The sequence below is a fragment of the Mucor mucedo genome, assembly GCF_025094135.1.
Source record: "Mucor mucedo strain NRRL 3635 chromosome Unknown EV154scaffold_63, whole genome shotgun sequence".
Lineage (NCBI taxonomy): Eukaryota > Fungi > Mucoromycota > Mucoromycetes > Mucorales > Mucoraceae > Mucor > Mucor mucedo.
In genome coordinates, this window is record NW_026252347.1 from 190,878 (window position 1) to 213,167 (window position 22,290).

General features: G+C 38.2%; 7 protein-coding genes across 7 annotated transcripts; 4 read left to right on the top strand and 3 right to left on the bottom strand.

Annotated features, from left to right (window-relative positions):
• Nucleotides 1–2,157: 2,157 nt before the first annotated feature.
• On the top strand, nucleotides 2,158–2,926 carry EV154DRAFT_544355 (cytidine deaminase-like protein; the record flags this gene model as incomplete). Its single annotated transcript, XM_051604594.1, has 4 exons — nucleotides 2,158–2,336; nucleotides 2,410–2,618; nucleotides 2,683–2,792; nucleotides 2,862–2,926. The coding sequence occupies exons 1-4, from the start codon at nucleotides 2,184–2,186 to the stop codon at nucleotides 2,924–2,926; spliced, it is 537 nt and encodes a 178-aa protein (XP_051456314.1). The 5' UTR covers nucleotides 2,158–2,183.
• EV154DRAFT_513275 (phosphatase 2C-like domain-containing protein) lies at nucleotides 2,922–4,171 on the bottom strand. Its single transcript, XM_051602012.1, has 4 exons — nucleotides 4,045–4,171; nucleotides 3,900–3,980; nucleotides 3,701–3,832; nucleotides 2,922–3,633 (listed from the first exon to the last, which is right to left on the bottom strand). Exons 1-4 carry the CDS (start codon nucleotides 4,145–4,147, stop codon nucleotides 2,984–2,986), a joined length of 966 nt encoding a protein of 321 aa, XP_051456315.1. The 5' UTR covers nucleotides 4,148–4,171; the 3' UTR covers nucleotides 2,922–2,983.
• Nucleotides 4,172–5,766: 1,595 nt separating this feature from the next.
• Nucleotides 5,767–8,239, bottom strand: EV154DRAFT_268674 (uncharacterized protein). The gene is made up of 6 exons (XM_051594691.1): nucleotides 8,035–8,239; nucleotides 7,850–7,962; nucleotides 7,711–7,785; nucleotides 7,512–7,652; nucleotides 6,138–7,431; nucleotides 5,767–6,065 (listed from the first exon to the last, which is right to left on the bottom strand). Exons 1-6 carry the CDS (start codon nucleotides 8,177–8,179, stop codon nucleotides 6,040–6,042), a joined length of 1,794 nt encoding a protein of 597 aa, XP_051456316.1. The 5' UTR covers nucleotides 8,180–8,239; the 3' UTR covers nucleotides 5,767–6,039.
• Nucleotides 8,240–9,042: 803 nt separating this feature from the next.
• On the top strand, nucleotides 9,043–10,830 carry EV154DRAFT_564979 (WD40-repeat-containing domain protein; the record flags this gene model as incomplete). The annotated part of the gene is made up of 8 exons (XM_051605872.1): nucleotides 9,043–9,061; nucleotides 9,117–9,312; nucleotides 9,372–9,512; nucleotides 9,579–9,698; nucleotides 9,764–9,869; nucleotides 9,927–9,991; nucleotides 10,056–10,317; nucleotides 10,390–10,830. The coding sequence occupies 8 exons, from the start codon at nucleotides 9,043–9,045 to the stop codon at nucleotides 10,828–10,830; spliced, it is 1,350 nt and encodes a 449-aa protein (XP_051456317.1).
• A 199-nt stretch (nucleotides 10,831–11,029) lies between these two features.
• EV154DRAFT_268848 (uncharacterized protein) lies at nucleotides 11,030–16,283 on the top strand. The gene is made up of 6 exons (XM_051594692.1): nucleotides 11,030–11,144; nucleotides 11,200–11,297; nucleotides 11,354–12,475; nucleotides 12,545–14,326; nucleotides 14,397–15,675; nucleotides 15,753–16,283. The coding sequence occupies exons 2-6, from the start codon at nucleotides 11,284–11,286 to the stop codon at nucleotides 16,212–16,214; spliced, it is 4,659 nt and encodes a 1,552-aa protein (XP_051456318.1). The 5' UTR covers nucleotides 11,030–11,144; nucleotides 11,200–11,283; the 3' UTR covers nucleotides 16,215–16,283.
• Nucleotides 16,284–16,352: 69 nt separating this feature from the next.
• On the bottom strand, nucleotides 16,353–19,848 carry EV154DRAFT_538691 (uncharacterized protein; the record flags this gene model as incomplete). Its single annotated transcript, XM_051604297.1, has 14 exons — nucleotides 16,353–16,700; nucleotides 16,756–16,778; nucleotides 16,842–17,228; nucleotide 17,427; nucleotides 17,569–17,730; nucleotides 17,801–17,858; nucleotides 17,926–18,080; nucleotides 18,259–18,410; nucleotides 18,630–18,719; nucleotides 18,773–18,827; nucleotides 19,156–19,356; nucleotides 19,407–19,582; nucleotides 19,646–19,687; nucleotides 19,746–19,848. The coding sequence occupies 14 exons, from the start codon at nucleotides 19,846–19,848 to the stop codon at nucleotides 16,353–16,355; spliced, it is 1,953 nt and encodes a 650-aa protein (XP_051456319.1).
• Nucleotides 19,849–20,220: 372 nt separating this feature from the next.
• Nucleotides 20,221–21,809, top strand: EV154DRAFT_513290 (26S proteasome subunit RPN7-domain-containing protein). Its single transcript, XM_051602013.1, has 5 exons — nucleotides 20,221–20,321; nucleotides 20,373–20,662; nucleotides 20,733–20,867; nucleotides 20,928–21,569; nucleotides 21,625–21,809. Exons 1-5 carry the CDS (start codon nucleotides 20,255–20,257, stop codon nucleotides 21,760–21,762), a joined length of 1,272 nt encoding a protein of 423 aa, XP_051456320.1. The 5' UTR covers nucleotides 20,221–20,254; the 3' UTR covers nucleotides 21,763–21,809.
• Nucleotides 21,810–22,290: the final 481 nt, after the last annotated feature.

The following is a 22,290-nucleotide window of genomic DNA, read 5'->3' on the forward strand; positions in this document are numbered from 1 at the left end:
TGGAAACAGTCTCGGCGAAAGAAGAGACATGTCGTGTGGCTTCGACACTAACGTCTTCCTCCTCAGGCTCACTAAGACATTCCCAGTCGTAGTCATCAGTCGTTGTTTCCTCGGCAATAGCTTGCTCAGCGTTTTGTCTGTCAAAGGTCTCCTCGAAACTGTCTTTGGGTTCGTCGGCAGGGTTGATTACAGATAAAAGACTGTTAATTAACAATTGGCTTTCGCTCAAAGATTGTTGTGAATCGTTTGAATTCATTTCAAAAATAAAAGTTTAAAAGAAAAAGAATGAAGGAAAAAAAAGTGTGGTGCGCGAGAAAAAGTATGGTGCGCCAGCAAAAAAAGTATGGTGCGCCAGCGAAAAAAGTATGGTGCGCCAGCGAAAAAAGTATGGTGCGCCAGCGAAAAAAAGTATGGTCCGCCAGCGAAAAAAAGTATGGTCCGCCAGCGAAAAAAGCATGGTGCGCCAGCGAAAAAATGTATGGTGCGCCAGCGAAAAAAAGTATGGTGCGCCAGCGAAAAAAGTATGGTGCGCCAGCGAAAAAAAGTATGGTCCGCCAGCGAAAAAAGTATGGTCCGCCAGCGCTAGAAAAAAAATTCTATGTGCAAAAATTATTTTTGGTCCGACCCGGAATTTATTATTTGACCGGCACAGAAAAGTATGGTGCGCGAAATTTTTTTTTCAAGCAAAAAGTATGGTGCGCGTATAATTAGCCTTTTTTTTCCTGTCTCACAGAGCTTGAGAATGCGTCTTCTGGTCCCTAATGAACAGGTCCGTAAAGATGGTAACCAAGAAGTGGTCAAGCTTAGGCTTCGTGTCCCTTTTTTTTTTAGAACTGTTTAAAAAGGACACTGCCCTTTTATAAGGAGATTTTATCAGGCTTTTAAGGTCTCTAGAAAGATCAGAAAAGCAGTATAATCATAGCTGCTAGTCCTCTATCCAAATGCTCAAACGTGAAGGATTTGGATCGAGGTCGAATTCTCTTTTGGCAAAAAAAATAAGCCTACAACCTTCTAACCTTGTTACGACAAGTTTGTACCCGTGTCTTTGTAGACATCAGCACGTACAGTCACGTGCCTCAAAGGGGATACACTTAGGTATCTGAAGATACCTTTTGATGAAGAATGAATTTTCATCACTGTACAACAATCAACGGGACAAAACTTAAAAATTTGACAGAAAGAATAAAACATTTTAATCCACAAATATCTCTAATTAGCCAAAAACCGAGGTGATGTTGAACCTGAAGGCCAGTGATATATATATAAAAAAAAAAAAAAAACTTGGCAAGTGATATGGGTAAGCTGAACCAGAGGAGGAAAAGGAGGCTGAAATAACAATCCAACAAATCCATGACAGCACAGACAAGAATTCCATGAAAAAGCAAAGTATGGTTATGCCAGCTTGTTGGTCCCAAATGTATTATCTGCCACAATTCATGCAACGAACTACCAATACCATAGCGTCATTCCTGAGTTCAGTCTGTCCTTCCCAACCAGTGTTTCTTTTTTTCTGGTTCAAATAGTATCGACTCAATTAAATATCTGTTTACTTTCCCTGATAGGGTCTCTTTGATGTTTAGAAAATTCTCATTCAAAACAAGGGAAAATTCTCTGTAAAATATACCAGTGGACGCTTATCTTTCTCTCTGCAAACATTGGACGGTGCTATCCCCAGAGCCAACATAGGCAGGGAAAAGTGTCAAAAGGGTTTATATTATTCAGTAGAGAAAGAGAATTCTGGTTCACTCCTCCTCGCTCGGATAGAAGTTTGTCGAGAATTCCCACCCATGTGGGTATCCGAGAATATGAAGCTGATAATAAAGAATAGGGTTTCATCAAGACATAAATCGGGTTGCTAAGCACTATCATGGATGCAGAGTTTTCGACCCTTACCATGTCTGATAATTTTTTTTTTTTTTTTGCGGACAAACAATATGATATTTTGTCATATTATTTATAAGCAGATATTTGTTCGTCATGCAAATGCATTTTTTATATTTCTAGCTTTAATGAATAGTTGGTGATAAGTAGTTAATCACTTACGAACAAGAGCGTTACACGGGCAATGCTTACATACACACACACACATAAAGCAAGCAACAAAACAGTCACTTTTAGGTTTTTCTGGCCATTTTTTTTTTCTTTTTCTCGAGCCGGTTTTGACTCAACCATCTCAATACACAATGTCAAAGTATAATGCTGCATTTATGAGAGAAGCACTTGTTGTAGCGCAAGATGCGTATGACCACTCTGAAGTGCCTGTGGGTTGCGTTTTTGTATTAAACAATGAGACCATTATCGCAAGAGGTCGTAATAAGCCTAATGAGAGTTACAATGTAAGCCATGGTCCGTCCCTCTTCTTTGAAAAAGAAATGATAGAAACTGACAAGCAGAAAAAAAAAAAAATAGGCGACACGGCATGCCGAGTTTGAAGCTATTGATGAGATTTTAAAAGAACATGAGCGTAGCGTTTTTGAAAATGTAGATTTGTATGTGACGGTGGAACCTTGTGTGATGTGTGCTTCAGCATTAAGACAGGTGGGTATCCGACATGTGTATTTTGGATGTGGGAATGAGAAATTTGGTGGTAATGGATCTGTTTTTCATATCAATACAGAGTAAGTAGAAAGCAAAGAGAAATGTACAATTTTGAAAATTTCAATTAAAAAAAAAAATCTCAAGCTCAAGATTGGATACGAGTCAATCCAAAGGGTATCCTTCCGAAGGTGGGTTCTTTCATGAAGAAGCAATTTTAATGTTGCGTAAATTTTACATCCGAGAGAACAAGCATGGTAAAGACAAAAAAAAAAGAAGGAGTGCCAGAGCAAACAAAAAATTAACAGAAATGCCTTTTCTTTCAGCTCCTGTGCCTCGTAAAAAGACAAACCGAGTGTTAAAGACAGATGTGATACCCATGGCGAAATAATAAAAATAAAATGTGTGTATGTTGTTTAATTACAAAATGGTTTCTTTTCTTTTTTTTTTATGGTTGAGTCATGACGATATCGTTGCCTAAACCATCCTTCTTGGGAGGAGCAGTACGAGCAGCCATCCAATCATACCATTCTTCTTCTGATTTACCGTTCAAAATAGCAACAATGATAACAGACATATTATCACAGCCAAAGCCACCACCATCACTTTCCACAGCCAAACAATCATCCATGATTTGTTCACAGATCTCACCTAATTTTGTCTTTTGAGATAATGCTTGACGGATATAACTCACAACTTGTTGATTAGTCATGCAATCCCAGATACCATCACAGGCTAAGACGATGAATTCATCCTCACTCTCGATAGTGTGTTTGATAACATCAGGATCGCAAGTCACTGCTTGTTGTTCAGCGGGTAAAGTATTATTCTGCTTAAACTCGAAATCACCAATGGCACGCGAGAGTGCCAAGTTACCATTGACACGTCCGAATTCAACAAATCCACCAGCATTCACAATACGTTGATTCTCTTTGGGGTCGGTAGGTTTATGGTCATACGATAATGGCTTGCTCTTTCCAGCCGTACTAATCACCGATCTGGAATCACCAGCATTGGCACAGTAGATTTCCTTTTGATCGGGTGTCACCAATACAGTCACTGCTGTACATCCAGAAGGATCATAAGAAAAGTTTTGGTCTATCATGACTTGTGTTACTATGGATCCCTCCTTACTATATCACTGCGCACACAATTCAAAATTTACCTTCTATCAGCTCTCTATCCAATTGCATAAACGATTCAACTAATGCTGTCGTATAATACTTCTTTCCAAAAAGTGGTGATTCAAGTACACGGTGGTGGAGCGTCTGTCCTGTATATTGCGCCACTGTGGAGCCTGTGGGGATAGTCTGTCAGATAAAACAAAAGAAAGTTTTTTTTTTTTATGCGTGTTTAAGTATTACCTCCGTGACCATCATAGACACCAAAAAAACTAGCCTTGGTGCCATCTAAATCCAATTCGGCACAATGAGCATCTTCCATGGCTTTAAAGTAACAATAAAAAAAAGTTAGATGAAAGAATAAGATTCACCCGTCAACTAAACTTACTAAGTCTCCATCCTTGCATGCAAGAAAGTGCATACATCAAGTTGCTGTTCTTGCCTTCGTGGGTTGTCTTTTCAACAATGGGTTCTGAAAGTGTTTGTCCCATGATCTAGATTAATTTCTTTTTTTATTAGGAAAGAAAAAGGAAAAAATAAAAATAAAAAAAATAATGATGTTAGGAGTAAAATTTTTGGCGGCTTGCTGTGGGTAATACAAACCTGCCTAAAACATACTAGTGTGGAGTATCAACTTGCCTTATTTTGGTCTGGCTTGCTTTGGGTAGGGGCGCGCTTTGTCCACAAACAAATAACCTATTGTGTTTTATGTGTGTTCACTTTTTTTTTTTTTGATATCTTTAAATACCGTGAGTCATTCGTCAGTCGTCTCGCTATCTACACATCATTTAAATACTTTCCTATCGTCGTCATCACAGCAAGAGATCTGTATGATTTCAATGAGACCTAGGATGGGTTTATCAACCAAACCACACGGTTGTACAGAAGTCACTTTTTAATTTTCGTGATTTACAAACACCCAAAGAGTATCATATTGATAATGTCATACGCGGCCCTCCCTTACAGTAGTACAAAAAAAGCATTTCTATGTTACTATTTTCGATCAACTACCTGTGTCTCTTGTGTTTATCACTTGAAAGCTTCTCTCCGCACTTACTTTTAAAGATGATACTGGTATTCTACCTGAAAATTTCAATGGTGTGTTATGTTAACAAATCACACCATCATTTTAGTCTGAAAGGCTTTCTAGGTACAGTCGTTTTCCAGTAATTATGCTATTTGTATTATATTATGTAGGAAAATCAATCACTTTGAGGGTACAAAAGTTTAAAGAAACTACAAACAGGCTCTTCAATTTATTTGCTAGTCGTGATCAGTGTGTCATATTCAACGCAATTCCAGAATTTAACAAGCATTATTTGAAGACTGTTTAACCGTCTCTCTTAAATGATATCTAAATTCTTCCAATCGATCTTGTCCTACATTGAATGATGAAGTATGTGTTGGTGCGCAGTTACATACATATCTACAATGAAAATTGATCAGGGCTGTTCTATTCAGAATTCTGTTGTTCATAAAAGACCAGAGATATTATAACTCAGTTTTTTATTTTTATATTTATATCTTGTCTACGTCAGAATGACGATACAACATGATGAATATGTTTATCCAAATGTGATTCATACAATTAATGTAAATACAATGCTTGTTACATGTTTGTTTGATGCAAGTGACTCGTCATATACCTTAACCTTTGGAAATAACAGCGTCGGCTCGAGTGTAGTAGCCACATGACGTCAATTTATGCAGAAAAAAAAAATGTACGAAAAAGGCATAGGTTGAAAATAGCTTATTAAATAAAACATGTTCTTGCTTATCAAACATCTTCTCTTCCTTTTTTCATGTACAACTGTCCTAACATGGTTGTTGTTTGGTGAGGCTGGTGCCATTGCTTTATGTAGTTTCGTTTTACATAAAATAATCGTGGGTCCACTTATTATTCTTTCACCCCTGACAGGCATCTTCTTGTTTTACAAAAAGGGACTATCTCATAGATCGTATCAGGATGAAAGTATGGCAGCACTACGTTGTACCTAATCACCCGGGAGAATATACCGGAAGAATGTTCAACTTCTGCCGGTGAAGATGGTACTGAAAAAAGGGTGTTTAAAAATACTGATATCTTTAGCCTAACGATATTTTTGTAATAGATGTAGTTGGGAATAAAAAGAAGCAAGGTAAAGGTTTCCATAGTTTTGGAGAATAATAGTTGTTGAAAAGAGCAATAGCAAGTTGTAATGTTCAATATGCGACATCAAGCTTAAATCACCTACAACTTTTAGCCGGTGTATAAAGGATTATGAGAATTGACGTACGTAAGCCAATGTCCAAAAGACAGCAACATTTGAAAGACAATGCATTGTTTGATTGAAAAGGCTACTTTATTTGTACATTTTTTTATTTATTTAATTTTTTGTTTTTTTTACTTTTGCAACTCGACATAATTTGCTACATGATTTAAAGATTCAAAGTGTCAGAATTTCATGCATGAAAATTTAAAATGTTTAATAGGACACTTACCAGGGAATAATCCAACATTTTTGCCGTTGGCAGCAAGACCTTGCCACCAATCGTCACTCACAAATTCAATTTGAGTAATGACATCGCCCTCATTGAAGGAGATCTCATTATCTTCTTCTGCTGCATAATCATAAAGAGCCACAGCCACATTTCCATCATTTTGCTGTTGAGGAGCAGGAGGAGCGGCAGGGGCAGGGGGAGCAGGAGCAGGAGGAGCTTGAGGAACAGGCACTTCTTCCTCCTCCTCCTCTTCCAAGATTTGAACGTAATTGGCAGGGAAAAGACCTTGCTTCTTACCATCCTCACTCACACCAAACCACCATCCTTCATCCACTTGATCAATTTGATGCACAATTTCACCCTCATGAAGTGTCATCTCATTGTTTTCACTGGCTTCATAAGCAAAAAGAACAGTGGCAGATACACCTTGATGGTGTTTAGCTGTGCTGGCAATGGCAGCACCCGCAGCGGCACCTGCGGCTGCATGAACAGCACGGTCTGCAGTATCATTTAATTGGGATTGAAGTGCTGCTTGCTTTTGATCTTCCTCTTGTTGACGACGCTTGTGTTCTGCAGTAGCAATCTCATGTTGACGATGACGTTCAGCTTCCTCTTCTCTACGCTCTCTCTCTTCCTCCTCCTCTTCTTCTTGTTGACGCTTTCTATCAGCCTCCTCCTGTTGGCGCTTTCTGTCAGCTTCCTCTTGTTGACGTAATCTATAAGCCTCCTCCTGTTGACGCTTTCGGTTGGCGTCTTCTTGTTGACGCAATCTATCAGATTCCTCTTGTCTACGTCTCTCTTCTCCCTCTTGTTCTTGTCTACGTCTTTCCTCGTCCTGTTGCTGACGATGATACTCTTCTTCCTCTTGTTGTTGTTGTTGTTGACGACGATGATTTTCTTCTTCTTGTTGTTGTTGTTGTTGTTGATAACGACGTTCATTTTCTTCCTGTTCGCGAGCAGCGGCAGCTTGCTTTTCGGCCTCTTGCTTAGCAGCGAAATCATCTTGTTGGAAAGTGGGACGAGCAGGAGCAGGAGGAGGGGTATGAGAGACTTGTCTGGATTTTTCGATTTCTCGATCACGTACTTCCTTTTCGTGTCTTTCCCGTTCAGCACGAACAGCGTTGGCACCGGTATCTTGGTTTTGAGCCATGTTCCAACGTTGTTCCATTTTCTTGGGAGCGGTTTGTACGGGTTTGTAATTGGTACCAACGGGAGTAGGAGCATTTTCTTTGGTCATAGATTCACGTTGCATTGCAGCGATATCAGGAATTTCAGTCTTTTTATACACAGAGTTCTAATAAAGGCCGTTAGGGATGAAAGTAACAGACGAAAAAAAAAAAATGGGCTGAAGGGGGGGGGGGGGGACATACTTACAACAGGTGTAACTCTGGATTGTGCTTTTGAACTTTCTTTATGGACACTATAATTAGCGCCTGAAGACTCGGATACACGCTTCATGATAAGTGCGGGATCCACATCGGCTTCATCACGAGCATTGATTTGAACATGGAAACTCTACAATCCTAACTGAGTCACTTTACTTTTGCCTTATTTCCTTTTTTATATATATTACCTTGAAGAATTTGGAAACATCACTTAGTTGGGAATTGAAGAAAGCTTTACGTAATTCGGGAACACCGCTACCACACTGTTTAACAGCAAGTTAGTAACAAGTTTAATATAGATAACAGCAACTAGTTTTTTTTTTTTACCCAGCCAATGAAGACGAACTTTGGAAGTTCGGTATTGGGGTCAATGACCTTGGCAAAAGCAAATTGAATTTTACCGTCCGAGAATTCGTCATTAAGTTCTTCAAGTCCACCATCTGCAGACAGAAAGAAAAAAAAGATAGGTTAAGAGATGGAGAAAAAACGAATCTCTAAATGCGCTTATTTACCACCGGTTTCTTGAACACGAAGGTCGTAAGTGCCTTTATCAAAGGCATAAATCAACCAGTTGGTATCATCCTTTTCACTGATAACTGCTTGATAAGCAGCATTTAATTCGGGGCCGTGTGTATTAAAGTTAACTTGGAAACTCATTGTATAAAGAAAAAGTAAAGAAGTATAAAGAACACTTTTTTTTTTTTTTTTTTTTTTTTTTTTTGGTACAAGTAACGGGAAACCGACGTCATTTTTCAAAACGCCGCGCTTTTTTCGGGATTTCATTATATATTTTTTTGCATTGGCAAAACATTCATCTGCGCTAAAAAAAGCTCAGGTTCTATAGAAAATGCTGCAAACTTGTTTTTAGAAACCTATTTAACGTGAAGAATCCTCGTACGGCAGTATCAAAGGGATGCAAATGACAGCTAGATTGCGATGTCACACTCCCGGAAACAAGCTTTTACTCGACTACACGTCTTTTGTTTCGCTTATACATACACGACGGCTTCCTTTTTTAAGAATAGCACATAAACGTATCTCCATAACCAGGCACAGTGGATTCGTTTGCGGGCAGGAATCCTCTTTAAAGCGTAGTACATCTTGGATTAAATTGCGAGTGACAGAGTTTGATTGGACAATATGGGCTTTGCTGTTGACGATAACGTGTCTCCCGATGCCAAGAAAATTTACAAAGGGAATGCATAATAATGCAAGCTATTCCCGGATGTTACTCTCGTTTGAGAGCTAATTGTGCATCTATTTCTTATCCGTATCAAATCGTTGTTTTTCCAATTGTTGTTAGCTATCATTGACAAGATATGCTTTAATTAAAATATTGTTTTTTATACAGGCAGTTTCATTAATCAGTAGAACTCATTTTACACGGTAGCAGTGATATTAACCACATGCTTTTCGTGTTTCATCTATTTCTTTCCTGCTGACCATAAAAAAAAAGAAATCAACGGCTTAAAAATTTATTTTTTTTTCTTTCACAAAAAAAAAAAAAAAAAAAAACCTACATGAATTTAGAATTATTAGGTAAACGATTAACCAACAAAGCGAGCTTACGATGTTTAAATTAATACCGCCGTAGACCCCTGGGAACAAGAGTACCCACAAATTATTGAAGAGACATTAGAAGACGGCTATGTGTTGAATTGCAAATTCAATCGACGCGGCACATTACTAGCAGCTGGCTGTTTGGATGGACGCTGTGTTGTGTGGGACTTTGACACCAAGGGTGTGTCACGGAATTTAGTGGGGCATGTCAAACCTGTCGCCAGTATAAGGTAATTGACCAATGCATGTATATTAAATATTTTTTTTTCTTAAAAAAACAATGTGATAGTTGGTCACACAACGGTAGGTACCTACTGTCTGCTTCAAAAGATTGGACTTGTATCTATTGGGATTTAGTACTTGGCACAAAGAAGGTCAAGGTTCGATTTGATACACCTTTGATGATGGCACACATGCACCCAAAAGACAAGTAAGAGAACAAAAATTGTATTAAATATATGAGTGGGATGGGCGTGTTGCTAAACCTCTATCATAGTAATCGATTTGTGGCAGCGTTATTTCAAGAAAATCCTGTCATTGTGGATATAAATGGAAACGATATCAAGAAAACAGTAGTGCCGACTGAACCTGAGGATAAAGATGAATCAATCAAGCCGTACGCTTTTATGCTATGTCGTATAGGATTGAATCACTTATACGTTTTTTTATTTATTTATTCAGGTCAGCATTTTTTGTCACAGCAGTTGCTTGGAACAAGACAGGAAACAAGTTATACACAGGTACATCCAAAGGGTATCTTAACATTATCGATGTTGCAACAAATAAAGTAAGTAATCCTATAAAAAAAAGCATTCTCATATGCGTTCATAACCGGGAATGATAGATCATTTATACAACCCGAATTGGCAGTACAACAATAAAAAGCATCGTATGGAGTAGGAATGGACGGTAAAGTGAAAATGGCAGAGTAAGATGATGTGACAATCTAATGACAAAAAAAAAAAAATGATAGTGATATGCTGATTAATGCAAATGACCGTGTCATACGATATTTCCGAGTGGATGATAAAACAGGTATCCCCAAGCTGCGTAACAAATTTCAAGATTTGGTCAACCGCATACAATGGAGCCAGTCTTGCTTTAGTGCAGATGGTGAGTTTGTGATTGGTGGCTCAGGACATAAAGCCGAACATAATATTTACATTTGGGATAAAAATATGGGAAACCTTGTGAAAATTCTAGAGGGACCCAAAGAGCCATTGGACGATATTGCTGTAAGTGTCACAAACAGGATACGGGGGGGGGGGAAGGCCTCATGGTCGTGGAAAATAACATTCTAGTATTAGTGGCATCCTGTGCGACCCATCATTGGATCCGTAAGCAGTTTTGGCAATATCTACATTTGGACAGCGAAACACGAAGAAAATTGGAGTGCATTTGCACCTGATTTTATTGAGTTGGAGGAGAATTTGGAGTACGAAGAAAAGGAAGATGAGTTCGATATTGTGCCCGATGATGAGAAGACCAAGCGTAAACAGGTGGATGAGGATACATCAGTGGATGTGACGACCTGTGATAGTATACAAGCTTTTCTAGATTCGGATGAAGAGGAGGACAGAGATGAGGTATTTTATCTGTCCTCTTTACCCTTTGAAGATGATGAAAACGATATACATACCAGTCATGACGAGGAATATGCAAAGAAATCCTTCATATTGATGAATATGAAGAAGAAAAAGTTTGACGGAACAGACGACAGAGCCAAAAAAGCATTAAAGAAGTATTGAAAAAATACAAAATCTGTCTTTCAAATCATAAAAACTTTTTCTTTTTCTCTCTCCATTTTTATTTTATTTTTTTTCTCATGAAATGACGAGTTTTGAAAAATATAAATTAGCATTGACTCGTGCTGAAAAACAATTGAAATATCTCCAAACGATACCAGACTATCAATGGAGTATTGTAAATAATGAAGAGCACATATACACTCATATGGTAGGCCAGGTGAAAACCTTCAAGGCTGTGAAAGAATTGAGTACATATGAAACAAACCTTCAACATATGTATGCTGCCCTATTGACTACAGGAATACGAACACACTGTAAATAAACTTGTAGTGGTTATTGTATGAGTCCTAATAATCTTTTATTTGTTAGGGTGCCCACTGTTTAAAGAAATCATTTCAACCAGTCAACCGAGTTCGAATATGAGCCTAGTTCATGCGAAAATGACGACTGCCAATGATGAAAAGTAAGTACGTGCACGAAGAAAAAAAAAATACGTGTGACGTAATATATTAAATGAGCTTAGTGAGGTAGTTGTATCTGTTGAGCAAACGATTAAAAAAAGACATCATGTTCAATATATATCCACTTCAATCAACGACTCTGATTATTTCATGTGTATTCATTTTGAAAATCGATTTGATCATGCACGTGCAACTGTATATTACCAACACAACATCAGTCATTCAATAGCAACCACTCTCCTTTCGGGTCTTGTCCAGTTAAAGCCTTTCCCGTACATCAGTCAATGCGATAAGGCCATTAAAATACAAACATCGAGTTACACAAATAATCAATTCGAACTGGAATACACATTTACTGAACAAAATTATGATAACGGACAGATTGTTGCAGTTGACATACTGGATAACAAACGCCATCATTGGCATAGTAGGTCATGGGATCAATCTTTAGAAAACCACCAAACATTAAGAAAAAACAAGTTTCTGTCCTCTTCTTCCCTTTTGTTTCCTTCTTCACCCAAACTAAATCGCACCAGAGTCATGTCTTCTTATCCAGACAAACAACCTTTTTGGAATGATGATGAAGAAGAAGAAGGGGATGAGGATTTAAAAGTAACCAGTCAATCACTCAAAGATGAGTTACGTATCGAAGTCAATGATGTTCCCGAATTAACCATTTCATTACCGGATAATCATGAATGGTCCGACAAATTTGCTCAACTCTGTGTACGATGTTATAAACGACCCATGGCCGCTGGTTATGTCATCCAAATCTTGCATCCTTATAAGCTGATGCAGTATTTCCACGAGGAACAGGAGGAAACCATGAAACTGGATGAACAAGAGGATATTCGAGTGCGCGTGGTACTTAAACCATCATCTCAGCATAAATTCATTGTGAATGATAATGAATGGCCCGTGAGATCTTGGAACTTGTCCACACACGAGGACAGAAGTTGTAGTGCAAGTGATGAAGAAGATGATATATTTGTTGATGGCATGGAAAATATGGATTCAGCTGTTGTGGAACCAATCATTACACCGCCCCCAAAATTACAATTCTCGCCTCAAAGTTCAAATGATTTCAAGCACTTGTTGGTCGAGCCACCCCTTTTACAAAAGGAAAAATTATCCCCACCTACCCAACAACAAAAACACATTGCTGTACCCAAGAAAGTAAATATGTAAGCTTCTTTGTTATCATCTCCTCTAATACCCATGAGACTAAAAAAAAAAAACTTTAAATTATATAGTGAGACGATAAGCAATGTTGAAATACCACCGCCACCACCTCCACCACCAGATGACATTGAAATAGCAATTGAGACCATCCTTCCTGATAACGACCCTGTCGCCTTGCAGAAAATATACCCGCAGTTCTCGGAATACATCCATCCACCCTATGAACCTGTACTTATTCAAGCCCCAACAAAAGAGAACGGACATGTTGCGATCAAGAAGCTAGAAATACCCAACCATCCCATGGGAGGTTTTTTAAGTGAATCGACCTGGAAGGATTGTAGTATATGGGACATTAAGGCCGTACTGGAAAGTGCAGGAGCAAGAAAAATATGGGACAATACGTTTGAATCTACCACATTTCTACATGCGTTGACACCCACGAGCTCTATTTGGCATACAAAGATGAAGGGAGCTTGGCCAGTAAATCCACGTGACGATGTCTGTTTCCATGGTCAGTACACCTCTGCATACCGTATCGATCTCTTGCAGACATCTTGTATAGGTGATTCATTTCAATATAAACCATTACCCAAGGAAACCTCGGGTTATATTCGAGCTACTATCGACCTTATGGGCTGGCGATTAGAACGACTTGATGCAAACACAGTATCTACTCGACAGATCTTAATCACTCAATTCCCCACTTGGGTCATTAATTTTATCACCAGCCGTTTCTTGGTTCAGACATGTGCTGCTGTTCAATCAGCCAGAGAGTATTTTCAAACATTCGGCGCACCACCCAGTCTCGAAAGCCTGTCTTGCGCTTTATTGGTTAATTTGAAACATGATCACGAACGAAAGAATTGGAGGTGCGAGTATACACGTAGAACAGATACTACCGAAAAGGAAGAAAAGAAAACATCCGACACCTCGGTCGTACCACCAAGTACGATATCCGTGATCCGACTTGATAAAAGACGTTGGGCTGGTGGTGCCTCGCACAATCATTATAGTATCGTCATTGATCCACCTCCATCTCGTGTCACGGCATTGGAAAAGTTGTGCGATCCGTACGGTGTTTGGCTCAATATTGAGCATACAGAGGAATTCATTATCCCTCTACGTGGGAAGATACTTGTCCTGATTAAACCAGACCAAGTCTCTTCTGGTACCACAGATAATCAATGCCACTTAAATGTCAATGGTGTTTCTACCGTCATCGATAAAGAAGTATCACCGGTACCCATTGCGGAGAAACCGAAAGCAGCAGTGTCGAAACAAATCGTCAAAGAAGAAGAAAAAAGTGTAGAAATAGAAGGGGTCAGGGAAATGCAACCATCAGCTCTACCGCCATCACCACAGTTACCAGCTGTTAAACCTATGCAGACAGAAGAAGAACAGGTCAATCAAGCATTGGATCAACTTCCGATTTCTCCTCTTGATCGAGCCCAAGGTGCCCTGGCTTTCTTGAAGCAGACGGATGAGCAATTTGGATGGACAGTGATATCCGAAAATAATAAGTCTGGATTAAAGGTGAGTAAAAAGTCCGGCGTAAAGACCAGTAGTGGATCATCGCCACCGAAAAAAACTGAACAGGCATCGGAAGTAGCGGCACCAACAATAGAGGATTCAATGTCAGCCGCAAAACTGATCGTACCCGATCCTTATATGATTTATAAAGCAACCAAGGTGATTGAAAACTTTTCTGTGGATGAAGTGACCTCAGTTGTGACAGATATAAGTGATTTAAGAAGGGGTTATGATGACACACTTGAACATATTGATCTCGTACGTCAAATCAATCCTGGATGCAGAGTGATTAGCCAATCGATCAAGGCCATATTCCCATTCAAGTAAGGTTTTACTTTTTTCTTATAATATAGGGAGCGATTGTTTTTTTAAAAAAAAAATCAACGATATTAGGAACCGAGAAGTGTATGCTACTTCATGTCTTGCACAAGAACTGTCCTCACTTCCGTCATCGCCCAACAAACGCACCATGTATGTAGAAAGTTCAATCCCTGAATTTCCTGTTGTGAATAGTAAAAAGACTCGTGGTACCTTGTATATGTCAGGCTGGATTCTGGAAGCAATCGATCCTTACACCACGACCATCAACCACCCCATCCCCTCCGTGCGAGTCACCTATGTCACTGCACTCGATCTAGGTACATCTGTCCCCTCGTACATTAGTAATATCGTAGCCAATAATTGGGCTCCTAAAAAGATCCAGGCAATTGAAGCGTATTTGAAATCCAAGGGTCCCCCACCTTTCCTTTCACAACCAAACCCAGCACTTGTTTTTTCCAATAGTACACTTTCTGGGAATGACGGAGAAGAGTGGCTATTGATCCATACAAATTATGATAAAGACAAGTATCAATATAAAGTCACCAACCGATTGAAAGTGAATAAGAGAGCATCAGAAGATACAGGTGGGGTTAGTGGGATTTCTCCATTGCGTAGACCTAGTACACATATCGTTGGCTCTTCTGATGTTGTTGGCCGGCGTGGATCCTTACCTGTCAATGTGCTTCCTAAAAAGCGCATTGTTCCCACAATCGCTAGCAATGAGCCCAAGTCAGCACCTTCCGTACAATCCTTCCAGTTCTTACAAGCAACCTACGACCTTCGCGCATTTACCAAAGGTTATGAAATAGTAGCCCAGTTATACGATATATCCGACGAATCCAAAAGGAAAAATATCTCGAGTAAACTAGTATTGTCTATTTCTGAACCTTTACTATCTCATTTTATCGATGGGAAAAAGAAGCCGATGCGACATACAGTTACAATACATGCTAACATGACAGTACCTTCCTCTACCTCCATCTATGAATTGGATTTCTCATTGATGCCAGTGCGTGAAGAAACCGTTAGTACCAAAGCCGAGAAATTAACAGTGTCCAATGTATTGGGTGAAGATGTAGAACATTACAATGGTACGATCATTGTCAATGGACAGGAAGCACAGATTGAAACGGATATCGTATTGAAGTCTCTACAAGAAGACATGGATGTGGATTCGGTCTTGACGCCTGATGATAAATCGATACGATCGCATTTAAATGAACATGTTGAAGATGAAAATGATTCGAATAGTAGTAGTGGAAGTGAGGATCAGGATACAGTAGATGAAGTAGGAGCGCAATACATGGGCGGTGTAGCAGCAGCATTAGGAAACGTGTCTGCCGGTGTGAATGTAAGTTTATTTTCCTCCTCCTTGGAGAATCTGATTAGAAACGTAATAATTAATGATGTGCCCTTTATTATTACCAGAACTTGAGTGCACGAATGATGAATCCTTTTAGGTCATCTCGTACATTTTCAATTTCGAATCACGGCAATGAGCATTGGTTAGAAAAAAAACCGGAAGAACCAGATATGGCGTCTTCTGGCGATGAAGATAGTGAATATAAACGACGATTTTTCTCTCGAGAAGAAAAGTATAAGATTAGCTCATCATCGACGCTGCATGAAATTCGATTGTTGCGAAGGTCCTCAGATACGATGCGTAAGGGGATGCTTTTACTATTGATCTGTCTTGGTGTAGCGGTTGTATTTGCATTGTTGATGGTGCAACCAATGTTAGAAAGGTATTATGCTTCTTTTACGGCTTCTTCGACCATCGGCTCTTTAGATAAAGCAGTGGAGCAAGGTTTAATTTGTCGTTTACTTCAAATACCTTGGTTCGGAGGCTGGGATATCCAGATTATTGCCATCAAAAGGAATGATGTATAACAAAAAAGGGGGTGGGATGAGGATCACATTTATGTTTTATTGATAAAAATAAAAAAAATCAAGACTTTTCATGGATCATTTCACGCATACGATATTGTCGAAGCTGTCCAATGTATATTAGGTTATTAGTTGGGCCGCTTAATTTTGTTTTTTTTTTAAAAAAAGAAAACTTACTCCTGGGTTATTTGATAAGGTGTAGGCCAAAAACCAACGTGCTTTCGCTCTTTTCGCTGAACTAGTGGTTTGACATGGTTTGGTTTTAGTATCTGCAATTAACGTAGCATCAGACCCTTTCATATCCCTGGATGCTTCTTCTGGCGAAATTCTTTTTTCCAGGTCCATGATCAGCTTTTTTTTATGATGGCTGCAAAATGTATTTTGACTTGTCTTAACATCAGGCATGGAGTTTAGACTTTGTGTGCTATGCAAAATGCATTCTATAAACGCAAGCACTACCGGATTGTTATATTCATGTTCCGCCAAAAGCTATTATTCTACTGTTAAAATAACTCCTAGTGATTGTTTCATTACATATGCTTACCATGCCACAATACGCGGTGAACCCTGTTTTTTTTTACATCGTAATTTTAGTACAACCATTTCTATTCAATTTTATATGCATATTACCTCCATCACCGCGACGTACACTCCATGTTTCTGCATTTCGATCTACGCGAAGACTGAACAAAGGGTATCTGACGACCAATTTCAAAGTACGAATAATGTATGATGTTAAAGCACGGGTCATTGATGTGAGCATCATGAAATACCAATAGTGTAAAAAGGGAGATCGATGTTGAATACTGAACCGTGTGCGACTTTCAACAAAGATCAAGTTGGTAATACATTTCTGCAGCAACTGAACAATAAACGCAATGAAAAAACTAGCAAAAAATACACCATAGCCTAAGTGATGAATTAAGGATTCTCTGAAGCGGTCCATTAAAATTAGCATGGTAACAAACGTGCCAATCAAGGAGATCTCCACCATAAAATACAGTGTTCCTGTGAATCCTAAATAAACCAGTTTTGTTAGAAGTCTATGTAATGGGGTTTCTATTTATTTACTTTACCGAATCCAATCACGACACCCAAAAATCGAATCGCATCATCCAAATCAATTCTGTTTTTAAAGTCGAATTAGAGCATGTACAGCACATTTAAATAAAGCGTACCCATTGTTCCGTTTTCCTTTAAACAAAAAGTAATCACCCTTTCGTAGACGAAGTATGTCCTTTGTAAATCGACGGATAATACCTAGAGAGTATATGATACATACTATTTTACAGTACTTAGTTAAAATAAATAGACAAAATTAATAGTAGTAGTGTAATTTACATCCGCCTCCTCCAACAGTAGCTACAAAGACTGAAACTTGCATATAAAAGAAAGCCGATATAGCGAACTCCATGGGTTGAGGATGGTATTGAAATTGCGATAGGTAAGGTGACCAACTACAAATATGACGAGGCACAACCCCACCGACACCAATCATTTGAGTGAGCAATAAAGGAATCTATGGAGTAGAAACTTTGCTGTTATTAACCAAGCCAGTATTACATATCTTTATTAACGAATATCTTTACCAGTTGTCCAAGGCAGTAAACAAGAAGCGACAAGGAAGTTTTGATTGCAAATGGAATTCTACAAATATGAGTGTTACAAGTTTGTTTAATTCACTAACTAAATTTATCCTTAAAAGAGAACACACCTGACGTATTGATGAAGACCAAAGAGTTTTCTAAAATATTTTTTGAACACACCTGGATGCTTGGCCATATCTGTAACAGATGACAATTTTATTTGCCAAATTGTTACCGTCAGGAGGGTCCAAACTGTGGCAAACCAAGAATCATGATTCCGGCTCTATTATCAGAATAAGTCATTGGTATCCATTTAGTATAATTTTTAACTTTCTTGCCTTTTTCCTTTCGTTTTTTCTTGACTTCATTAGCTCTTTGACGTACTCTTCCTCGATATCCTGGACCTCTAAAAAACGGATACTACACATTGTACAGGATTGAAACGTAATAAATCTTGTTACAAAATAAAGTAAGACAACAGAGTATGCAACTATAGTAGGTACAGCAGCTAGTAAGTTTATAACTAGAAAGGGTAGATTTCTTGCAAATGTAATCGCATAAGAAGGAATATCCAGTGCCATCCGAAGTCCAAACAAGGTGCATGTAGTAATTGCTCCAAACAGGTTAGCTATTCTTAATCTATAGCTTGCATGAAAGCACAAAAAAACCTATAAAAGTAAAAGAATGTCAGTTACATCAGATACTTTATGCACATTCAAACATTTACCGGATAAAAGTATACAGCATATAAAAAAAAGGAGAGAAATATTTCTGATTTTTATCATCAGTAAAAGTCAATGGATAGATCAGTCTTGGAAAGAATAATACATACCGACAATTTTTGCAGCACGCGGAAGCCATTCGTGAAAAATACTAGACTGAGAATTAAGTATATTCCAAGCTTGATTCAGAATAAAGGATCCTTTTTAAAAATGATTGGTACAACATATTACAATTCTTACATAAAACACTCACCAAGCATGACAATGATACACATCAATACCTTGTGGGACGGAGTTCTGCACAAGAACTTGATTGGTCTAAATATATAAAGCAAATAAGAACAGTGAAAGATCATTTGGAAATCGTCATTTTAGTTACGGTGGAAAAGTAAAACTGGACACCATGGACATGACACCAAATATGATGGGTATAACCACAAAGCTCCCCAGTGAAACATACTGTAATATATTTGCCACCCTAGCACATGTATTGGCTAATGTTGAAAAGGGGCTATATACATACAGGCCTGCGTAAAGATATGAAAAGCACATGGGATCGGCTCTCGATCCATAAAATTGAATCAACTAGACAACTTTGTTAACATCATAAACATAAATTATAAAATCGTAACTTACCACACGACGTGTAAATCTGGGCACGGTAATATCAGGTACTGTGATCACATTTCTCAAAAGTCCAGTGGAATGATTTCCAATCATTTTATCCTCATAATCATAAAATATATACTTTATAATCATACCTCGATCAAAAGCTGCGATTTCGAAAAAAATAGATTGTTTGTCGGGATGGTGCACGGATGGTATCACTGTCAAGTTCTAGAATAGTCTTTAGAATACATCCTAAAAAATCGTTTTAACCACATTACCATGGCATGATCATCGACAAATTTTTTCATATACCAGCCTGTTACTGTAATGTTCTGCATCAATGGTAGATCGGAAATAGCAACAATTTTATTTCCCGTTTCAGAGTATGTGCTTCCATCATCTTGAAATAGAAATCCACTCGTCTTGTATCTGTTTGGGGCACAACATCCACCGACTATCATAAGTAAAGTAAGATGACAGTCAATTTATTACATGTAGCTCTTGTTTCATTCTTTACCCAATGCTGCGGATATCGTGGCAGCAGTCAAAGACACATTTACTAATCCAAGAAGGTTAGCTTTTATTGATACTGAAACAATAATGTATTAGGTTTTTACCAGTTTGTTGAGGATAATACATCCAGTCATCCGATTCCATTGTATGCCAGCCGACGTCCCCGTTGACCTCATTTATCTGCTGGCATATACCATCGTGAAACATATTTTGTTTGCTATCATAGCCTGTTGAGACAAATATCTTATTTATGTATAAAAAAGGCCTTACCCATTAAGAGTTTCCCAACATTGTGTAGAAAACGCAACTACAATGAATTGAGTATCTCATAATTTTTACATATCTAACATATACGAACCACTGTGTGCCGTTTTAATGTACAGAAATAAGGGTGCAATCAAGCTTAATACATATCTCATCTTATTAATAGAAACATATACAAATACCTATCATTCACTTTCTTTTATACGATTTGACATTGTCTAGCATATAAAGGGGAGGTAGCAAGCATGATTTGATCAAAATCAGTGGAGCTTTAAAAAAAAAGGAAGGGCGGACAAAGCAAGAAATCCTACCCCCTCTTTTTAACTCATTTTCTTTCTTCTGAACAAAAATGACAGAAGCACGCGTAGAGGTACCAGAGGATTTTGACTTTGAGACATACATTAACAGTTACGAAGGTACCATGGGAAATAAGTGTTGAATAGTTCATGCTTTTAATCACATTCCAGGTTTTACACGTATCGCAAGAAGTCTGTTCATTGCGAAACGCTGTGATGCACTTGCTGTGGAAGGTTATAAAACCGCCATTCATGAAATCAAGACAACCACTATGAACACAACCAAGTATAATTACACCTTGGACAACTTGAATGCGGTCTTGCGTAGCCAAAATCGTCCTACTTTGCCTGCAGATCAAGACTGGATCACTGAAACACAGCTTAGAAATAAGGCAACCTTGGATGCGTTGGAAAACGAACTCAAAGCAGCGAAGACAAGTGTTACAAAAGAAGGAATTAGGGTAAAGATTGTTGAAAATAACAAGACAAGTGACAACAAGCTCATTTTCTCTGTTTTAAATTTGTCTGTAGGTTGCTCATACCAAATTGGGTGATTATTACTACAAGAAAGGTGACCTTCCTGCTGCCATGAAAAATTATATACGTACCCGAGACTATTGTGCTACAAGTCAAAATATTATTGATATGTGTTTCAATACAATCAAGGTAAGGAGAGGGGATTATGCATTAGGGTGATTTTCTATGAAACTCAATCGCAATTTCCAGGTCTATTTAGATGATTCTAATTTCTCCCATGTGGTTCAAACATACATTTCCCGGGCAGAATCTACACCCAACATTACTGACAAAATCGATATTCTTTCCAAATTAAAATGCTGCCATGCGCTTTCATTATTAGGTGGATCTGACTATCCTAACCGTTACGCTTTGGTAGCAAACGATTTAACAGAAGTCTCTTTCGAATCCGCACCCCATTTCAATGATATCATGTCTGCAAATGATGTAGCAATTTATGGTGGATTATGTGCTCTTGTTTCGATGGATCGTCGTCAATTGCAGGCTCAAATATTGAACAATACGAATTTCAAGAGTTTTTTGGCGTTGGAACCAGCACTTCATGAATTGATCGAGGCATTTTACAAGTCAAAATATTCATTATGCTTTCAGTTATTGGAAAACTACAAGCATTCATTAAAATTGGATATGTACCTCGCATCCCATTTAGATATACTAATTCAACTCGTGCGTGAAAAAGCCATGGTCCAATATTGTATACCTTACTCTGTCGTTGATATGAGAAAAATGGCTGCCTCTTTCAATATTCCTATTGATGAGCTGGAGGATGATTTAATCATTTTAATCAGTAGAAAAGAAAAGATAGCAGCTCGTATTAATAGCCACGAAAAGGTAGAAAAAAAAATACAATGCTGATATAGTCCATTTACCTTTTTTATTTTTCTAGATCTTGTGTACAAGGAAGAAGGAAAAGAGAGATCAGGCTTTTGAACGTTCTCTTGTAGCTGGTGCAGAATATGAAAAGGCCTCCAAGGCACTTTTATTAAGATTGAATATGCTGAAGGCTGATTTGATTGTCAGATAAAGTAAAAAATGATGTATTGAAATAAAAAACAACGGTACGTTAACAGATATATCCCGGCCTTGAGTGTGGCTTTTTACTATCAGGACAATACTGTATTATTGTGAAAATATAAGTAAAAAGAGCAGTAGCACACATAATGGAAAAATGTGGTATGCATAGCATGTCTGGGGAGACTGACATTTCTTAAATTGAGTTGCCGGTTCGCACCGGAGAAATTAACGTAGACAAATTGACCTAATTGTAAACCTTGGAATGGATAAACTTTCTGGATGAAAGATGTTGGTATGTGTGAGACTTGTTTATCCAATTCGACTCCCTACTTATTTGCATTATTCACCTCACGTCTAAAAAATGGTAATGGCATTTCATCCTCTGATTCTGGGACGAAAATCCAATAAATCAGTTGTTGTGTGTATTATGCAATCCTTTGTTTACTGTGAATTTGCTTGTATATATTTTCGACACTGAGAGTTGGTGCAGAACGATGACTCTTTTAATTCTGTTTAATCACAAAAACCATGAATGTGT